The sequence below is a fragment of the Nerophis lumbriciformis genome, linkage group LG02, assembly GCF_033978685.3.
Source record: "Nerophis lumbriciformis linkage group LG02, RoL_Nlum_v2.1, whole genome shotgun sequence".
Lineage (NCBI taxonomy): Eukaryota > Metazoa > Chordata > Actinopteri > Syngnathiformes > Syngnathidae > Nerophis > Nerophis lumbriciformis.
Window position 1 is genome coordinate 39,683,716 of NC_084549.2, and position 16,256 is coordinate 39,699,971.

A 16,256-nucleotide genomic window follows, 5' to 3' on the forward strand; every position below is an offset into this window, starting at 1 on the left:
TTTTCTGTTAAGGAGGATTGTGGCTCCTGTACTGTTTCGTTTGGCACTGAGGTCTTGGTGGGCTTTTGGAAGGGACCGGAATAGGCTAAGCCTGAGATGCCTCAGCTGTATTCCTGATAAAATTAAATTAGATAACTTATTTTTTGTACCACAGGGCACACCGACAAGACTCTGCAGCATCACGTGGACATCGGGGGCGGTACCTCTGGATTGGCAGACCGGGGTGGTGGTTCCTCTCTTTAAGAAGGGGAACCGGAGGGTGTGTTCTAACTATCATGGGATCACACTCCTCAGCCTTCCCGGTAAGGTCTATTCAGGTGTACTGGAGAGGAGGCTACGCCGGATAGTCGGACCTCGGATTCAGGAGGAACAGTGTGGTTTTCATCCTGGTCGTGGAACTGTGGACCAGCTCTATACTCTCGGCAAGGTCCTTGAGGGTGCATGGGAGTTTGCCCAACCAGTCTACATGTGCTTTGTGGACTTGGAGAAGGCATTCGACCGTGTCCCTCGGGAAGTCCTGTGGGGAGTGCTCAGAGAGTATGGGGTATCGGACTGTCTGATTGTGGCGGTCCGCTCCCTGTATGATCAGTGTCAGAGCTTGGTCCGCATTGCCGGCAGTAAGTCGGACACGTTTCCAGTGAGGGTTGGACTCCGCCAAGGCTGCCCTTTGTCACCGATTCTGTTCATAACTTTTATGGGGGGATCCGGTTTGGTGGCTGCAGGATTAGGTTTCTGCTTTTTGCAGATGATCTGGTCAGGATCTTCAGCTCTCACTGGATCGGTTCGCAGCTGAGTGTGAAGCGACTGGAATGGGAATGAGCACCTCCAAGTCCGAGTCCATGGTTCTCGCCCGGAAAAGGGTGGAGTGTCATCTCCGGGTTGCGGAGGAGGCCCTACCCCAAGTGGAGGAGTTCAAGTACCTCGGAGTCTTGTTCACGAGTGAAGTAAGAGTGGATCGTGAGATCGACAGGCGGATCGGTGCGGCGTCTTCAGTAATGCGGACGTTGTATCGATCCGTTGTGGTGAAGAAGGAGCTGAGCCGGAAGGCAAAGCTCTTAATTTACCGGTCGATCTACGTTCCCATCCTCACTTATGGTCATGAGCTTTGGGTTATGACCGAAAGGACAAGATCACAGGTACAAGCGGCCGAAATGAGTTTCCTCCGCCGGGTGGCGGGGCTCTCCCTTAGAGATAGGGTGAGAAGCTCTGCCATCCGGGAGGAGCTCAAAGTAAAGCCGCTGCTCCTCCACATCGAGAGGGGCCAGATGAGTTGGTTCGGGCATCTGGTCAGGATGCCACCCGAACGCCTCCCTAGGGAGGTGTTTAGGGCACGTCCGACCGGTAGGAGGCCACGGGAAAGACCCAGGACACGTTGGGAAGACTATGTCTCCCGGCTGGCCTGGGAACGCCTCGGGATCCCTCGGGAAGAGCTGGACGAAGTGGCTGGGGAGAGGGAAGTCTGGGCTTCCCTGCTTAGGCTGCTGCCCCCGCGACCCGACCTCGGATAAGCGGAAGAAGATGAATGGATGGATGGATGGGCACACCGGATTATAAGGTACACAGCCGATGAGCAGGTCTATTCAGGTCTATTTTCATTTTAAAGAGCATTATAGGGGTCATATTGTGATTTTTGTTCTACGTTTAAAACACTTCCTTGTAGTTTACATAACATGTAATGGTGGTTCTTTGGGCAAAATGTTTCACAGATTATATTTTGCTGACCATCTCTTCAAGATGCACCGTTTTGTGGGCGGCCTTATTTAAGTAGCTTTACTTCGACCGCATCTTCTCCACGCCATCTTTGTTGTACTAGTAGTTTTTAGCACTTCCATAGCGAGTGTACTGAAGGATTTAAGTTAGAACTGTACGCTGATTTGTATTAGAAATGGCAACAGTGGAGGATGCATGCACCACAACAAGAGGATAGAGAATAAAAGGAGTTTACCTACAGCCCGAATACAGCTGAGATAGGCTCCAGCACCCCCCGCCACCCCAAAAGGGACAAGCAGTAGATAATGGATGGATATTTACAGCAGTTTTAGCGTGAACTACAATGTTGGACGTGCGCACATTTCCGGTACTTATGCAGATTCCGAATACACAACAGCAGGAACTATACGGTAAGAAAAGTTGTTTTTGCACAAAAATTCGAAAGTCTCCTAATAAGTGCCATTTTGGGGTCCTTATACACACACACCATAATAATACCCGTATGTTGAAGCACAGTACGTCTGACAATCCAAGCGGTGCGGCTTCATAGCTTACCAAAGTCGGATTTACACATTATAACAGATTTTTGAGTGCTGTGTGTAAATGTTCTTTAGTCTCAATGAAACGTCAATGTTTTGGTGTTGCTTACTTCTACACATTTAGTCCACATGTATCTTTTATGTGTGACTGCCATCTCTTGGTCACACTTATCATTATGCCATGTACCAAATAAAGTTACTTTGAAGGTGGTAAGCACAACCAGGATTAATCTGTACATTGGACCCACTGGGTTATAAGGAGCCCTGTCGATTTTTAAGAAAATTAAATAATTTTAAATGCACCTTGCCAGTTTATCTTTTTCTTGCCACTGTCAATGGCAGTACAGTACTTGTTATTCCAAGTTTCTGTGGAGGACATTTTAAAGACTGTTTACCTCAACACCTGTGACACCACACCTTGGGATCCAATGTGTTGCACAACACAATAAAATTAGCAGATTTAGAGTAAAAAAAAAACCCCGAAATGTATTATTCACGTTTCAACAAACAATCGGCACCAATTTAGTGGAATAACCCTAAAATGGTCAAGACAACCCTCAGGATAAAGCAATAGAGTTCTGCTGATACCAATGAAATAAAACCTAAAATGTTGTCTTTTACAGTGTCTGTCAATACAAAACCCTTTTGTGTCGAGGCAGAATTACTGATACAGTTGTTATATTAGATCCCAAAGATTGCATAAAGCAAAGCTAAAGTAGCTTAACCAAGCTTATGTCGTACTAAAACAATCCAACGTGAACTTAGATACAGGACTTACAGCTCTCCAGTTGGAGTGTGCAGGTCTGCTTGTCCATCGGGTACTTTGTCAGATCCATGTTACAGGCCACAGTGGTGGTAATCCTAAAGAACATGAATGTAGAAGTTGTTAAACAATCCAAGAGTTCAACGGTGCACAGAATATTGATGACATATTTGGTACTACAATTATAATTTAGATTTTACACGTCTTGGAATAAACAATTAAAGGGGGACCTATGATGATTCTAATCTACATTTAATACACTTGCTTGTGGTATGAATTCCCATTTATCATTTTGTTTTTTTCCGGAATCATGCTTAACAATATGTCTATATATTGCTTTTATTTGTACATATTCCATAAAATACATTATTACTATGAACCTCATATAGACATATTTTATTTAGAGTAAATAGTTCGACATTTTGAAAAAAAAAAAAAAAAAAACGTCTACAATTTGACTTGATTATTAAAATTATGAAATTATAGATCATGGTGGAACAATGTGCAATTTCCTAATATGCTTTATTCAGCCAAGTATAAATGGAGGCATATTTTTGTTAAAGTTTAGTGATTGTAAATTATTCTTAGTATTTAAACCAAAACCTCTGTTAGGCGTAACCAATAATTCATATATATATATATATATATACAAAATGTATGCATGCATGCTTTGGAGCCCCTGCCTCAAAAGAAAATAATGTTTGCCTTGGTGTCCTAAAATATGAGCCCTCCTTTAAGGCAACACTTGCCTTGACCTTAAAAAGTTAAAATTTGAGGCCTGCTATTATTCACAAAAATAGAAATTACAAGTTTTGTATAAGCCAGTTGTGCATCCAACATGTTGATTATAAAATAATGTACTGATTAATTAACCTTTGAAGTTTGTACTATCCTGTACTCTCTGAGAAAAGTCAATTATTTACATATATATATATATATACTTCAATACCAACTGATGCACTGGATAAGAAAGATTAATTTGTCTTACTTCTGTTATATACTCTGCCAGAACCAGATGGTTGACATCCTTTTTTGTACAGCCAATGCTAAGACTGTATAGGACATTTGGAGGTGGTAAGTATGTCGTGCAGTATGTATTAGACAGGTAACACAGTCAGTGATGGAGCACAGTTTTGATATATTTGTTCATGTAACCCCAGATTCTGATCAGCACCCCTGTCTGTTTCTCCGATGTCCCCAAATGATCTCTCGCTTTACTGATCTTGATTTTATCACAAGTGTGTTATTGTGAATGAATGCCCTAGACATATTCCTTAATGAAATCCCTCCTCTGAATCACTCTCCCGTACATTTATCTCAGTGCTTTCTCATGTATTCCCTTAGGCAAAGCACTGAAACATTTACCAACGCGTCAACACTTCATTCCTCAGCTCACTCTTTTTACATTCCCCATGGTAGAACCCCTCCACCCCCACACTCTATAACATACATTCAGGAATAGAAAATGGATGGTTTGGAAAACATTTCCCAAAATGAAATATACAATGTTAGCTCGGTGTGTAGTTGTTAGTACGTTTGCTTTGCAGACTTGCATGTTCTCTCTCACTGTGCTTGCATGGGTTTTCTGCCAATTTGGGATTTAACCATTACTGATATTATTGATAAACAGTGGTAAAACTCCTGACGGTTAGTATTAACATTTCAAATTACAAATATCGTAAAACCATGATTGAACCGCATTTTGATACTTGGACTGATGCTGTTGCTCTTTTCTGGAGAAGCAAGCTGGCGTGCCAATCACTATCTAGACTAAATGCTAACATGAATATTAGACACATTAACGTCTTACCAAGTACACACTTCATTCCTCATTCAAAACTTATATTAAAATATTTGCTGTCTGAGCAACTAAGCTCTTCAACTGTACATATTGAACCTATGACTGTGCTCCATGAGAGAGGTAAACATGGATTGCCATACACAGAGGGACATAAAGTGAACCCGAAAGGCGTCTTACAAACCAAAATTGAAGCGTTCAACCCTCGTTTACATTTAAAAAGAATAAGAATAGCATACAATTCAAATAATAATATGGCTCTTAAAAAGCCAGAACAATGTTTAAAGTTTAATTTGCCAAGGAAAGTATATTATGTCTGTAAATTAAAATAAAATACAACTCGGTCAATTGATTTAAGTGTGTGTATCAACATTTCCGGGCTATAGAGTTTAAAAGCCCCAGTTGTAGACACTGAAACATAAAAGTGTTCATTTATAAAATAACTGCTGGAGAGGTCACTGAGTGTGGCTTTCGTCCTTCTTCTCGTCCTGTGTGCTCAAACCGTTAAGGTTGTCTTTTTCTGTTTTTCATGAGTATTGTACTGGTATTATACAAAACCCAAAACCAGTGAAGTTGGCACGTTGTGTAAATAGTAAATAAAAACAAAATCCGATGATTTGCAAATCCTTTTCAACTTATGTTCAATTGAATAGACTTCAAAGACAATATATTTTATTGTTCGAACTGAGAATTTTTATTTTTTTTTGCGAAATAATCATTAACTTAGAATTTAATGGCAGCAACACATTGCAAAAAAGTTAGCACAAGGGCATTTTTACCACTGTGCTACATGGCCTTTCCTTTTAACAACACTCAGTTAACGTTTGGGAACTGAGGAGACACATTTTTGAAGTGGAATTCTTTCTCATTCTTGCTTGATGTACAGCTTAAGTTGTTCAACAGTCCGGGGTCTCCGTTGTGGTATTTTAGGCTTTATAATGCGCCATACATTTTCAATGGGAGACAGATCTGGACTACAGGCAGGCCAGTCTAGTACCCGCACACTTTTACTACCAAGCCACACTGTTGTAACACGAGCAGAATGTGGCTTTGGCATTGTCTTGCTGAAATAAGACGTTGCTTGGATGGCAACATATGTTGCTCCAAAACCTGTATGTACCTTTCTGCATTAATGGTGCCTTGCCAGATGTGCAAGTTACCCATGCCTTGGGCACTAATACACCCCCATACCATCACAGATTTGTTCACAAAGTAGTGACCCTCACCCCATCCTTGTTTGAGAATGACTGAGCGTTTCATGGAAGCTGCTTTTATACCCAATCATGGCACTCACCTGTTCCCAATTAGTCTGTTCAGCTGTGGGATGTTCCAAATAAGTGTTTGATGAGCATTTCTCAACTTTCTAAGTCTTTTTTCAGGCATCAAATTCCAAATGAGGTAATAAATAACAAAGTTTTCCAGTTCGAAGATTAAGTATCTTGTTTTAGCAGGCCATTTAATTGAATATAGGTTGAAAAGGATTTGCAAATCATTGTATTCCGTTTTTATTTACGATTTACACAACGTGCCAACTTCACTGGTTTTGGGTTGTGTATGTCTGGGTGGGTGTCCTACTTTGGAAATAATTTCAGCGATCACATTTATTTCCCCTTAAAACATTCACATGTTGCACAATAAGATATATGCTGTAGCACATGGGGGATACAGTGTGCATTTCTGTAACTTTATGTCTGTAAAATCATTACAATTTTTTATTAGCATTTCTGTTATCTAGTATTAGCCTTTTATGATGAATATCCATAAATCAACTTTCTCAATAAATGACAATAGAATAAGCACACATCTGATTGGGGAGTGTGAGTGTACAGTTTGTGTTTGTTTCAACATAATAAGAGTTATAAGCATTTACCTGTCTTAATTCTGCTGCACTGTTAGCTATATGCTCGCTAGAAAAAACAGCGCCACACCTGCAACCAACTTTTTGTGTGGCCATAAATGCATCAGTGGCTGAGTCTAATGAGTGTGTCTATTGGCGCAAGAGTTGGGCGTGGTTTGTGCGGCAGAAAATGACCATGGGCCTCATGTATTAAGAGTTGCGTGGATTTCCTACAAAAAATTGGCGTACGTTCAAATGTAGAAAACATTCAGGTGTATTAAAGTATGCACACGCACTAAACCCAGCAAAATTATTTGTTACATCCCAATCAACGTGGAATTGATCGCAGATGTTTGTTCGGCCAGGCACGCCACGCCCATACTTGCCAACCCTCCCGGATTTACCGGGAGACTCCTGAAATTCAGCGCCTCTCCCGAAAACCTCCCGGAAGAAATTTTCTCCCGAAAATCTCCCGGAAATCAGCCGGAGCTGGAGGCCACGCCCCCTCCTGCTCCATGCGGACCTGAGTCCAGTGTGCGCACACAAGGAGACGAAGCAGAAGAACGAGACCATAGTCGAAGAGCGCAGGGGAGACACTTCTCCAGGGCCGATGTATGCTCGGGGCAACACCCTTCACCTTACCCGGCAGTGGGTCTCCACAGCGGACGACTTTAGTGTGAATGATGAGTCCAGCGATTAGTTGCAAATCTTGCTTTCTTGATTGCTTGCACACAGCCAATCTAACACAAAACCAACTAGTCCCTCCCCACACTCACGCTACCGCTCCCTCTCTTCTCTCGCCCACACACTCACTGACGTCACTCACCTCACATGCTGTCACCTATTAAAGGGCCACACACACACATACTCTACTCTCATAACACACAGTACAGTTAGTAGAACAACTGTGTTTTCATTACTGTGTATTTGATAGGTGCCATTGCCCCGGAATTGTATTGCATTGTACTTTCAAGTACAACAATGAGTAGATGAGTGTTATGTGTGTGTATATGTGTAAATAAATGAACACTGAAATTCAAGTATTTATTTTATTCATATATATATATATTAAAATAAATAAATATATATACAGCTAGAATTCACTTAAAGTCAAGTATTTCATATATATATATATATATATATATATATATATATATATATACAAGAAAGTAAACAACCTCATCATAGCTGCCGATAAAACCACAAACTTCTACAGAATGGACATACCAGAACATCACACCTTACTGGACAGAAGCATCACCAAATCATACAAAAAAGCGCAACCCAACACCTTACAGAACATCCACCTGGAAAATAAAAGGATCGCGGCTGAACTGGACATTGAGGACAGGGTGGACGCCACAGCCAACAAGGAAGCCTTCATCACATTGAAGGACCACAAACCCAACTTCGCAAATAACCCAACATGCCGACTAATAAACCCAACTAAATCTGAAATAGGAAAAATCAGCAAAATAATCCTGGACAGAGTCAACACAAAAATCAAGGACAAAACACCATTCTACCAATGGAGAAATACAGCAGCAGTAATCAAATGGTTCAACAACATCCAAGACAAACAACAGCACAACTTTATCTCCTTTGATATCGAAGAATTTTACCCTTCCATCACGCAAGACCTACTGACTCAAGCACTAGACTTCGCCTCAGACTACGACTCAATCACAGGCAACGAAAGAAACATCATCATCCACGCAAAAAACTCCATTCTCATCCACAACAGTACACCATGGCAAAAAAAGAACAATGCAACATTTGACGTCACTATGGGAAGTTTTGACGGAGCAGAAACGTGTGAACTCGTTGGGAGTTTCCTCCTCTCCCAGCTCGCCAGCCTCAATCTGAACCTTGTTATTTACCGTGATGACGGACTGGCAGTGTGTCGCGCCTCGCCAAGGAGCAGCGAGAATACCAAGAAGCGCATATGCCAAATTTTCAAAGAGAACGGCCTACGGATCACGATTGAAGCCAACAAGAAAACCGTCAACTTCCTTGACGTCACTTTGAACCTGAGAAATAACAGCTACCAACCATTCACGAAACCCAACACAACACTCCAATACGTGCACCATGACAGCAACCACCCACCCACCACCACGAAAAGAATACCTACCGGAATTAATAAAAGGCTATCGATGCTGTCATCTAGCAAAGCTGAATTTGACCAAGCAACCCCCCCGTACCAAAAAGCCCTTGATGAAAGCGAATACAATTTCACCCTCACCTATGAACCCACGCCAGGAAACCAGCCAAAAAAGAATAGAAAACGAAACAACATCATCTGGTACAACCCCCAATACAGCAAAAACGTCTCAACTAACATTGGACACAAATTCCTCAATCTGATTGACAAACACTTTCCCAAAGACAACACCCTAAGAAAAGTATTCAACAAGAACAACATTAAATTGAGCTACAGCTGTATGAACAATATACGACAAATCATCTCAAACCACAACAAAACAATTGCAAATGAGCCGTCGGCCCCCGGACAGAGCGACTCCAAAACCAACAAAGGCTGTAACTGTCGAAAGAAACCTGATTGCCCTCTCAACGGGGGGTGCTTACAAACATCAGTTGTCTACCAATCTAAGGTAATACGCAAGGACATTAACACATCCGACACATATGTAGGATTAACCGAGGGAGAATTCAAAACCAGATGGAACAATCACAAGGCTTCTTTCAGGAACCAAAACCTGCGGAATACCACAGAACTCAGCAAACACATTTGGGACCTCAAAGACAATAATGTTGAATATTCAATAACATGGCAAATTCTTGCATCCAGCACACCTTACAATAGTGGTAATAAAAGATGCAACCTATGCTTGAAAGAGAAACTGTTTATTATTTATCGTCCAGACCTGTCATCCCTCAACAAGCGCAGCGAAATTGTAACAGCATGCCGCCACAGACGGAAACACCTCCTAGGTAACACATGAGCCAATCACCACGCCCCTACGCCAGCCTGTACCCACCCACTCTGTGCCCTATATAAACCATGGTATGTGAATGCTCCCATTAAAATCTCCTGATGATTGAGGGAACCCCCTCATGAAACAGGCCTGTAGAGATGAAATAGTCTTGTGATTTTTTTCCCACACATACATATATATATATATATATATATATATATATATATATATATATATACATATGAAATACTCGAGTTGGTGAATTCTAGCTGTAAACATACTCCTCCCCTCTTAACCACGCCCCCAACCACGTCCCCCGCCCCAACCACGCCCCGCCCCACCCCCGACCACGCCCCCCACCCTCCACCTCCCGAAATCGGAGGTCTCAAGGTTGGCAAGTATGGCCACGCCTCTTATCAAAACGCAAATTGTGTTGAAATTAGCCATGTGCCTGACATCCGCACTCTCTGCCCAATCAGAATTCAGTAGGAGTCGGGAGGAGGTGCTTCTTTCTTGTGTTTCCAGCGAAGGAAAGAGGGTTGAGATTTTGGGCTTGTCAATGCTGTGTAGTCAGAGAACCGCACACAGGAACAAATAAAAAAAAAAGTGGTACCACATCAGGAAGAAAGTTAGGAAGATGGACCAAAACAGAATTGGGTAGAACAGATATGTCCTCCTTCCAGCATCTGTAAAACTCGACGGAACTAAGTGGGAATACCCAACTCAATTTTGTCCACATAAATGTCTTCACCCTCGGTTGATTGCATAGCTGCCATTTACAGCAGTGAGGATGTCTCCCATGTGAAATGTTCTTTCTTTTACTCGATTTTGCTGTGACAATCATTGAGGGCAGAGCAGTATATTAACCGACATGGTGAGTCAACATATTTCAAGATTGAACAGTGGCTCCTACATAACCCACTGATAAGATTAAAGGATAGTAAAGCATACCATATACTGTATAAAAAAACAACATAATCACAGTCGTCACTCACCTGAGCATCAACAAACTCAATTTTGGTCAGTCTACCTCACCCAAAATCTAATCCATGCTCTGAATGAGTGCAGGATTTAGGCTTGTGCTCACAAAGCAATATACACAGCACCAAGCTCTTTGTGTTAAAAGATCACATGCTGCTCCTCTCCTACAGCCCATTGATAGCAGCGTTGACAAAATTCCCTGATCTGCAATTCTGTCTCAGCTTCTACCCACGCTTCTTCATCACCCTTAGCCAAATTTGTCTCCATTCCCCAGCCTGCATTTCTATTGTACCAGAACAAAAAACAGCCAACAACCCGATAAACCAGCAATTATGTTCGTGATCTGACCTCAGTGCGTAAAGGACGGTTCCATTTGGGAAGATGCGGATCAGTCTATTTTCCACGGTGATGTCATGAAGAAAAGACTTCTTGGAGTCCACGATGAAGGTGTCGGGGACCCAGAGGAGCTCCACGAGCCGTCCGTCGAGGCTCAGACTCTTGTTGCCTTCAAAAACCAAACGCTCATCTGTCCAGCGCTGCCGGAGGAATATAGTGGCTGTGTAGTCCTGAAAGATTGTGGCCCAAAGGTTATAACAATGCTAATGGACTTATTTGCTAGGCATGTCCAAATATGCTGACCAACAAGCAATATTTTCACAAATCATGACTTTCCTGTGTACTTTTTGAGCTGTTTTCTATTGCTGGATATTGATGGTGTCAGGTCCCTGAGCCCCTGTGTGCCTAAAGCAATTGGATCCAGAACATTACCTTAAGTCAGCAACTTAGCTTCCATGTCAGAGAGCACAGCTTGCTGTGTGCTGCTCAGTGTGGCAAGTAGAGGTGAGTACACTTCACATTTGAATCAATATGGTACCAATTCCCTGAACATAGCTAGGAATTGATTCAGAAACTCAAATAATAAAATCATTTGTGTTAACTTTAACATTTCAGCTGATAATGATAACTGAGATGTCCAGTTGTTATATATCATTCAATCAATCAATCAATGTTTACTTATATAGCCCTAAATCACAAGTGTCTCAAAGGGCTGCACAAGCCACAACGACATCCTCGGCTCAGATCCCACATCAGGGCAAGAAAAAACTCAACCCAATGGGATGACAATGAGAAACCTTGAAGGTTTTCTATTTCCGCAGCCATACACCTTTTGCGTCGTAAAACTTGGTATATGAAACATGCTGACTGTTATCATGCTATCGTTAGCACGCATGCTAAATGTAAGCATTTTTATGTAAACATGCTACTGTTTTAGGCTCGCTCTGTGGCTCGTCTTGTCCAGTTACACCTAAAACTCACGGATTTCAGACACTCGGCACCATCTAGAAAATACGGCGGCTCCCGGCAACCCCCGACCAGAGGTCCAGGGCAGAGATAGCAGGCCCATCAAAATTTTCTAGTTACACATGATTATTTTTTTGGAACACGCATCTTAATTGTAGTTAGTAGTCTTCATTGCTCATCAGTTTTCTGTGCATGACTGCTGTTTGCGAGTGAGTGATAGCAATTGTCCATATAATTTGTTTACATTCTGGGGTGATATGTCATCATTTCATGGCTTCTGATGAGCTCTGCAATGGATGGGCAGCAATCAAGAGGTGATTATTGGAGGAGGACTAATGCTCTATTTCTTGAGGTAAAAAGCTCTTCCTGTTCGTCAGTCAGTACTAAATTTGTCTTAATTTTTAAATAATTCAGTTTCTTCAATTTTTACCCCTACATGTGAAGTCCCAGTTTTCATAATCTATCTCTAACACAACTGTTTGCCAAATGCTATTTGCCTTTCGACTACTAGGGTGCTATAGGAGCTCTCAAGCTCCGAATCCAACAGATACCTACAGCTTTCCACTGCTATCGTGTTGTTGGTAATGTTTTAATGTGGTTATTATGATCAACACAGACATAGAACAAGATCACTCTTTTTGGTGAACTGCTTGGACTATTTAATTTTAATGCAAACTATGCAGTGTTTTAACTGCTGACTTACATGTCAATGACATTGTCTGAATTGTTGTACATGGAAGTTTAATTCTTACATCACTAAATAAAGTATGAATAATGATATTGAAGATGAACTGAATGAATGAGCTTGATGCTGTTTTAAAGTCATGTAAGCCATCAATCAAAGTTTATTATATAGTCCTTAATCACAAATGCCTCAAAGGACAGCTATTGCTATTATTATTGTTGTCTACTGACTGACAAAACATACATGTAATTGTCTAACTCTGTATTAATTTCATTTTCTATACAAATATGTGTTAGTGTCAAAATATGCCTGTTAAAAGGTTTTTTCTTCTCTGGCCGGGATGTGCTAGCGTCATGTCACGTATCTAAAGTGTCTTCTTTCAGAATATCCTGACACTTACTAGACGGGTAGGTTTTTATAACATATTTTAAAAAATATAGATTTATTTCAGCTTTTGTGTATTTACTTTGTAGTTTTGGGTGTAAACTAGTTAGGGGACCCCAAACTAGACACTGCGAGCCGGATTCGGCCCGCCAGCATCCACAATCTGGCCTGCAGCACGTTCCAAATATTTTTCTTTGTTTCTGTCCAGCCACTCAGGCAAATCATATTGTTGATGTAGGCACTCCAATCTGCTCTATGCTGTACAAATTAACTTTACAAAAGAGAAGCATGGGATACTTCTCGTGTTTCCTTATGTGTATTTGACTTTATCAAATGGAAATATTTAGTGTTTGGCGCAGCCGAACCGGAACAGGAGAGAACAGAAAGAAAAAAAAGAAGACAACATTTTCTTTTTTAAATAAATAAATAAATAAATATATATATATATATATATATATATATATATATATATATATATATATATATATATATATATATATATATATATATATATATATATATATATATATATATGTATATATATATATATATATATATATATATATATACAAAGCCTGGCCAGCAGCCAAATTATTTGAACCCAATGTGGCTCCCCGAGTCAAACAGTTTGGGGACCCCTGGTGTTATCAGTTCTGAAATGCCCACCGGCTTGTTCTTCTTCGCTTGTGGATATTGTAGAGAAGAACTGTTTTCTAATCGCATAATCTTGGTGTGTTAATCTGATTTTCCCAAAGCTAAACACGATCAGATTAAGTTGTTTCTGTATCATTTTGAGCCAAATTATTTGAGGACTAATTTAGTGCATAGAAAAGTACTGAGTGTTTTAGCCCATTCCTACAGTCAGATAATCAGTGACAGTAAGTGTTGTTACGGTAATCCGAGGGACAGCGTCACAGCAGTTACGCGAAGATCAGGCTTGGATACAAAGCAAAGTGGGTACTTGCTTACCTATTAATTTCTTTTATACTGAAGTAGCCTTGCGTTTAATGCTACTGTATTGTTAATGCTCATTCTACGGCTGTTGTTGAATTGTATGTGATACTTCATTGTTAGGAGGGTATTTAATCGTGAAGTGTGTGCAGGAGTACTATAGAGGCAATTTCTCACAACCGAAGCAAAAATAGGGACCAAAAACGCTTCAACCAATTTAGAAAACAGAGGTCAGTTATATAACACTTAAATCATGCAGTTATGCAAACTAACTGGCAGATATTGAAAGTAGTCCTAAAACAATAAAACACAAGCATTGTTTTTGCATAGATTAAAGAACCAATATTGTCTTACCATGTTGATCTCTGAAATGGTATCAATGCTGGCAATGTCCAAGCTCATACCAACGGTAACAGGACCATCTAGAAAAAAATAATAAACAGTTTTCTTTTGCATGTGTCTCATATATTAATTGCATATTTATTTCAATGCCACTGAATTATACAATATTATGGGTAATCCAAAACCTTATCCTCGTAAATACCAATGACCTTACATTTTGGTTAAATTAATAACTATTATTCGTTGTGAAATCCTCCAGGAATTACAGTTGTTTTCCCTCTATCACAATTAAAAATTACTACTTACTTTATCGCTTCTAACATTTCAAAAAGAGAGCGGTTGTCTATGGTGCCCTCTGTTTCTCTGCAGTAATGGGTTAGGATGTTGTGTAGTCAAGTCTGATAGTGTGGATACATAATAAAGCTCTGCCATCTTTGAAAATTCCTGGCAGCTAAAAAAAGAAATAGCAAAAAACAACTTGTATTAAGTCAGAACAATCCCAATTGTATCAAAGTTCATAAGATGTTTTAGAACCCTCTGTTTAGCTGAACAATGCAATTTGTTTCGGCCCGAAACACCTTCTTCATTATCTATCATTAAATAAACAGTGCAATACAGACTCCACTAATTATAGAAGGAACACAAATAGGCCAGTAAATTTACATTAATCAAATAAAGTAAGATTTTCCCTACTGCAACTCCCCCCGCCCCCATGTAGTAGTTTTCTAGTAAAACACAGTTTGCATCTTGCCCAGATTTAAGTAAGTTTCCTTACTTTAAAATGAAGCATACACCTAAAAATGTGTATTGCAGGAGATGCTGTTATATACAGGTATATGTTTCTCATTTCCTCTTTGTGTTTCTCCCAAGTAGTTGTTTCCTGTTTTCTGATCATTTTTCTTTCTGTTTCGTTACCATGACGACCAAGGGAGGGAGGGGTACCTGCGCACACCTGTCCACAATCACCGTGATGGCATTTAAGCCAACCTGATTCACCTTGGGCTGTTGGATCTTTGACTCGTGCCCCAATACGTACCTTCCACACCATTTTTGCCTCTGTGCTATATGTCATTCCAGCTTGTTGTTTTTTGTTTTGTGTGAGATGGTGACTTGTCCAGGGTGTTCCCCGCCTTCCGCCCGAATGCAGCTGAGATAGGCTCCAGCACCCCTTGTGACCCCGAAAGGGACAAGCGGTAGAAAATGGATGGATGGATGATTACTCGGTACTTGTTACCCCAGCCTTCCCGATATTCGTGTTACTCTATCCTTATATACATATTTTTGTCTTTCTCTTTTTCCTAGTTCTGTCGTGTCACTAGCTTCTCCCGCTAGTGTCACTAGTTTTTTGTCACACTTATAATTACATTTCCCACTTGATCCCTTCACTGATCTTCTCTGCAGTCTTCCTTTTGGTCCCTCTGGTCAGATACTAACAAAAGATCCCACCATTGACATGGACACCGCAGAGACGGACCCCCTTAAAGAAGCTTCTCCATGAGCATGACCAATGTACACGCCACCAGGAGAGACATCTCACCGAATTGGGCGCTGGTGTGAGCGGTCTTGCTGCATGCCAAGAGATTTGTATGGAAAACATCGAAGTCCAACTTACCACCATTGCCGCTTTGCTCCAGCTTGGGGCACCCGTTCCTCTCGCTCCGACTCCTGCTGATAGCATGCCAGCCTCTTGCACCATCCTCTTTTACCCGGAGCTTTTTTCTTGTGACTCAGGTGATGTCAGAGCCTTTTCAGTCCAGTGCTCTGACCATTTTGAGCTTCAGCCAGCCACTTTCCAAACAGAGCAAGCTCAGGTCGCGTTTTCCATCTCCCATCTGATGGGCGAAGCGGCGGATTGGGCCACTGCAGAGTGTACTTGACAGTCCCCGATCTGCAACTCATTCGCAGCATTTTCCAAAGCCTTGGAATCTACTTTTCAAAAGACTCCACCAGACTGTATCTGACTGTGCTATCCAGTTTCGCACCCTCGCCGCTAAGAGTGACTGGAATTCAGCTTCCTTGTTGGAC

The 16,256-nt window shown here is 41.1% G+C and overlaps 1 protein-coding gene across 3 annotated transcripts in view; it reads right to left on the reverse strand.

The window, feature by feature from the left end:
• LOC133607723 (gamma-aminobutyric acid receptor subunit pi) overlaps positions 1-16,256 on the reverse strand; it is a 159,201-nt gene that overhangs the window by 33,157 nt on the left and 109,788 nt on the right. For all 3 annotated transcript variants that reach the window (XM_061962624.1, XM_061962632.1, XM_061962639.1), the window contains 3 exons: positions 14,244-14,311; positions 10,916-11,133; positions 3,028-3,110 (listed from right to left, as the gene is read on the reverse strand). In XM_061962624.1, the coding sequence (XP_061818608.1) occupies positions 3,028-3,110; positions 10,916-11,133; positions 14,244-14,311 (369 nt within the window). The remainder of the gene's footprint in view (positions 1-3,027; positions 3,111-10,915; positions 11,134-14,243; positions 14,312-16,256) is intronic.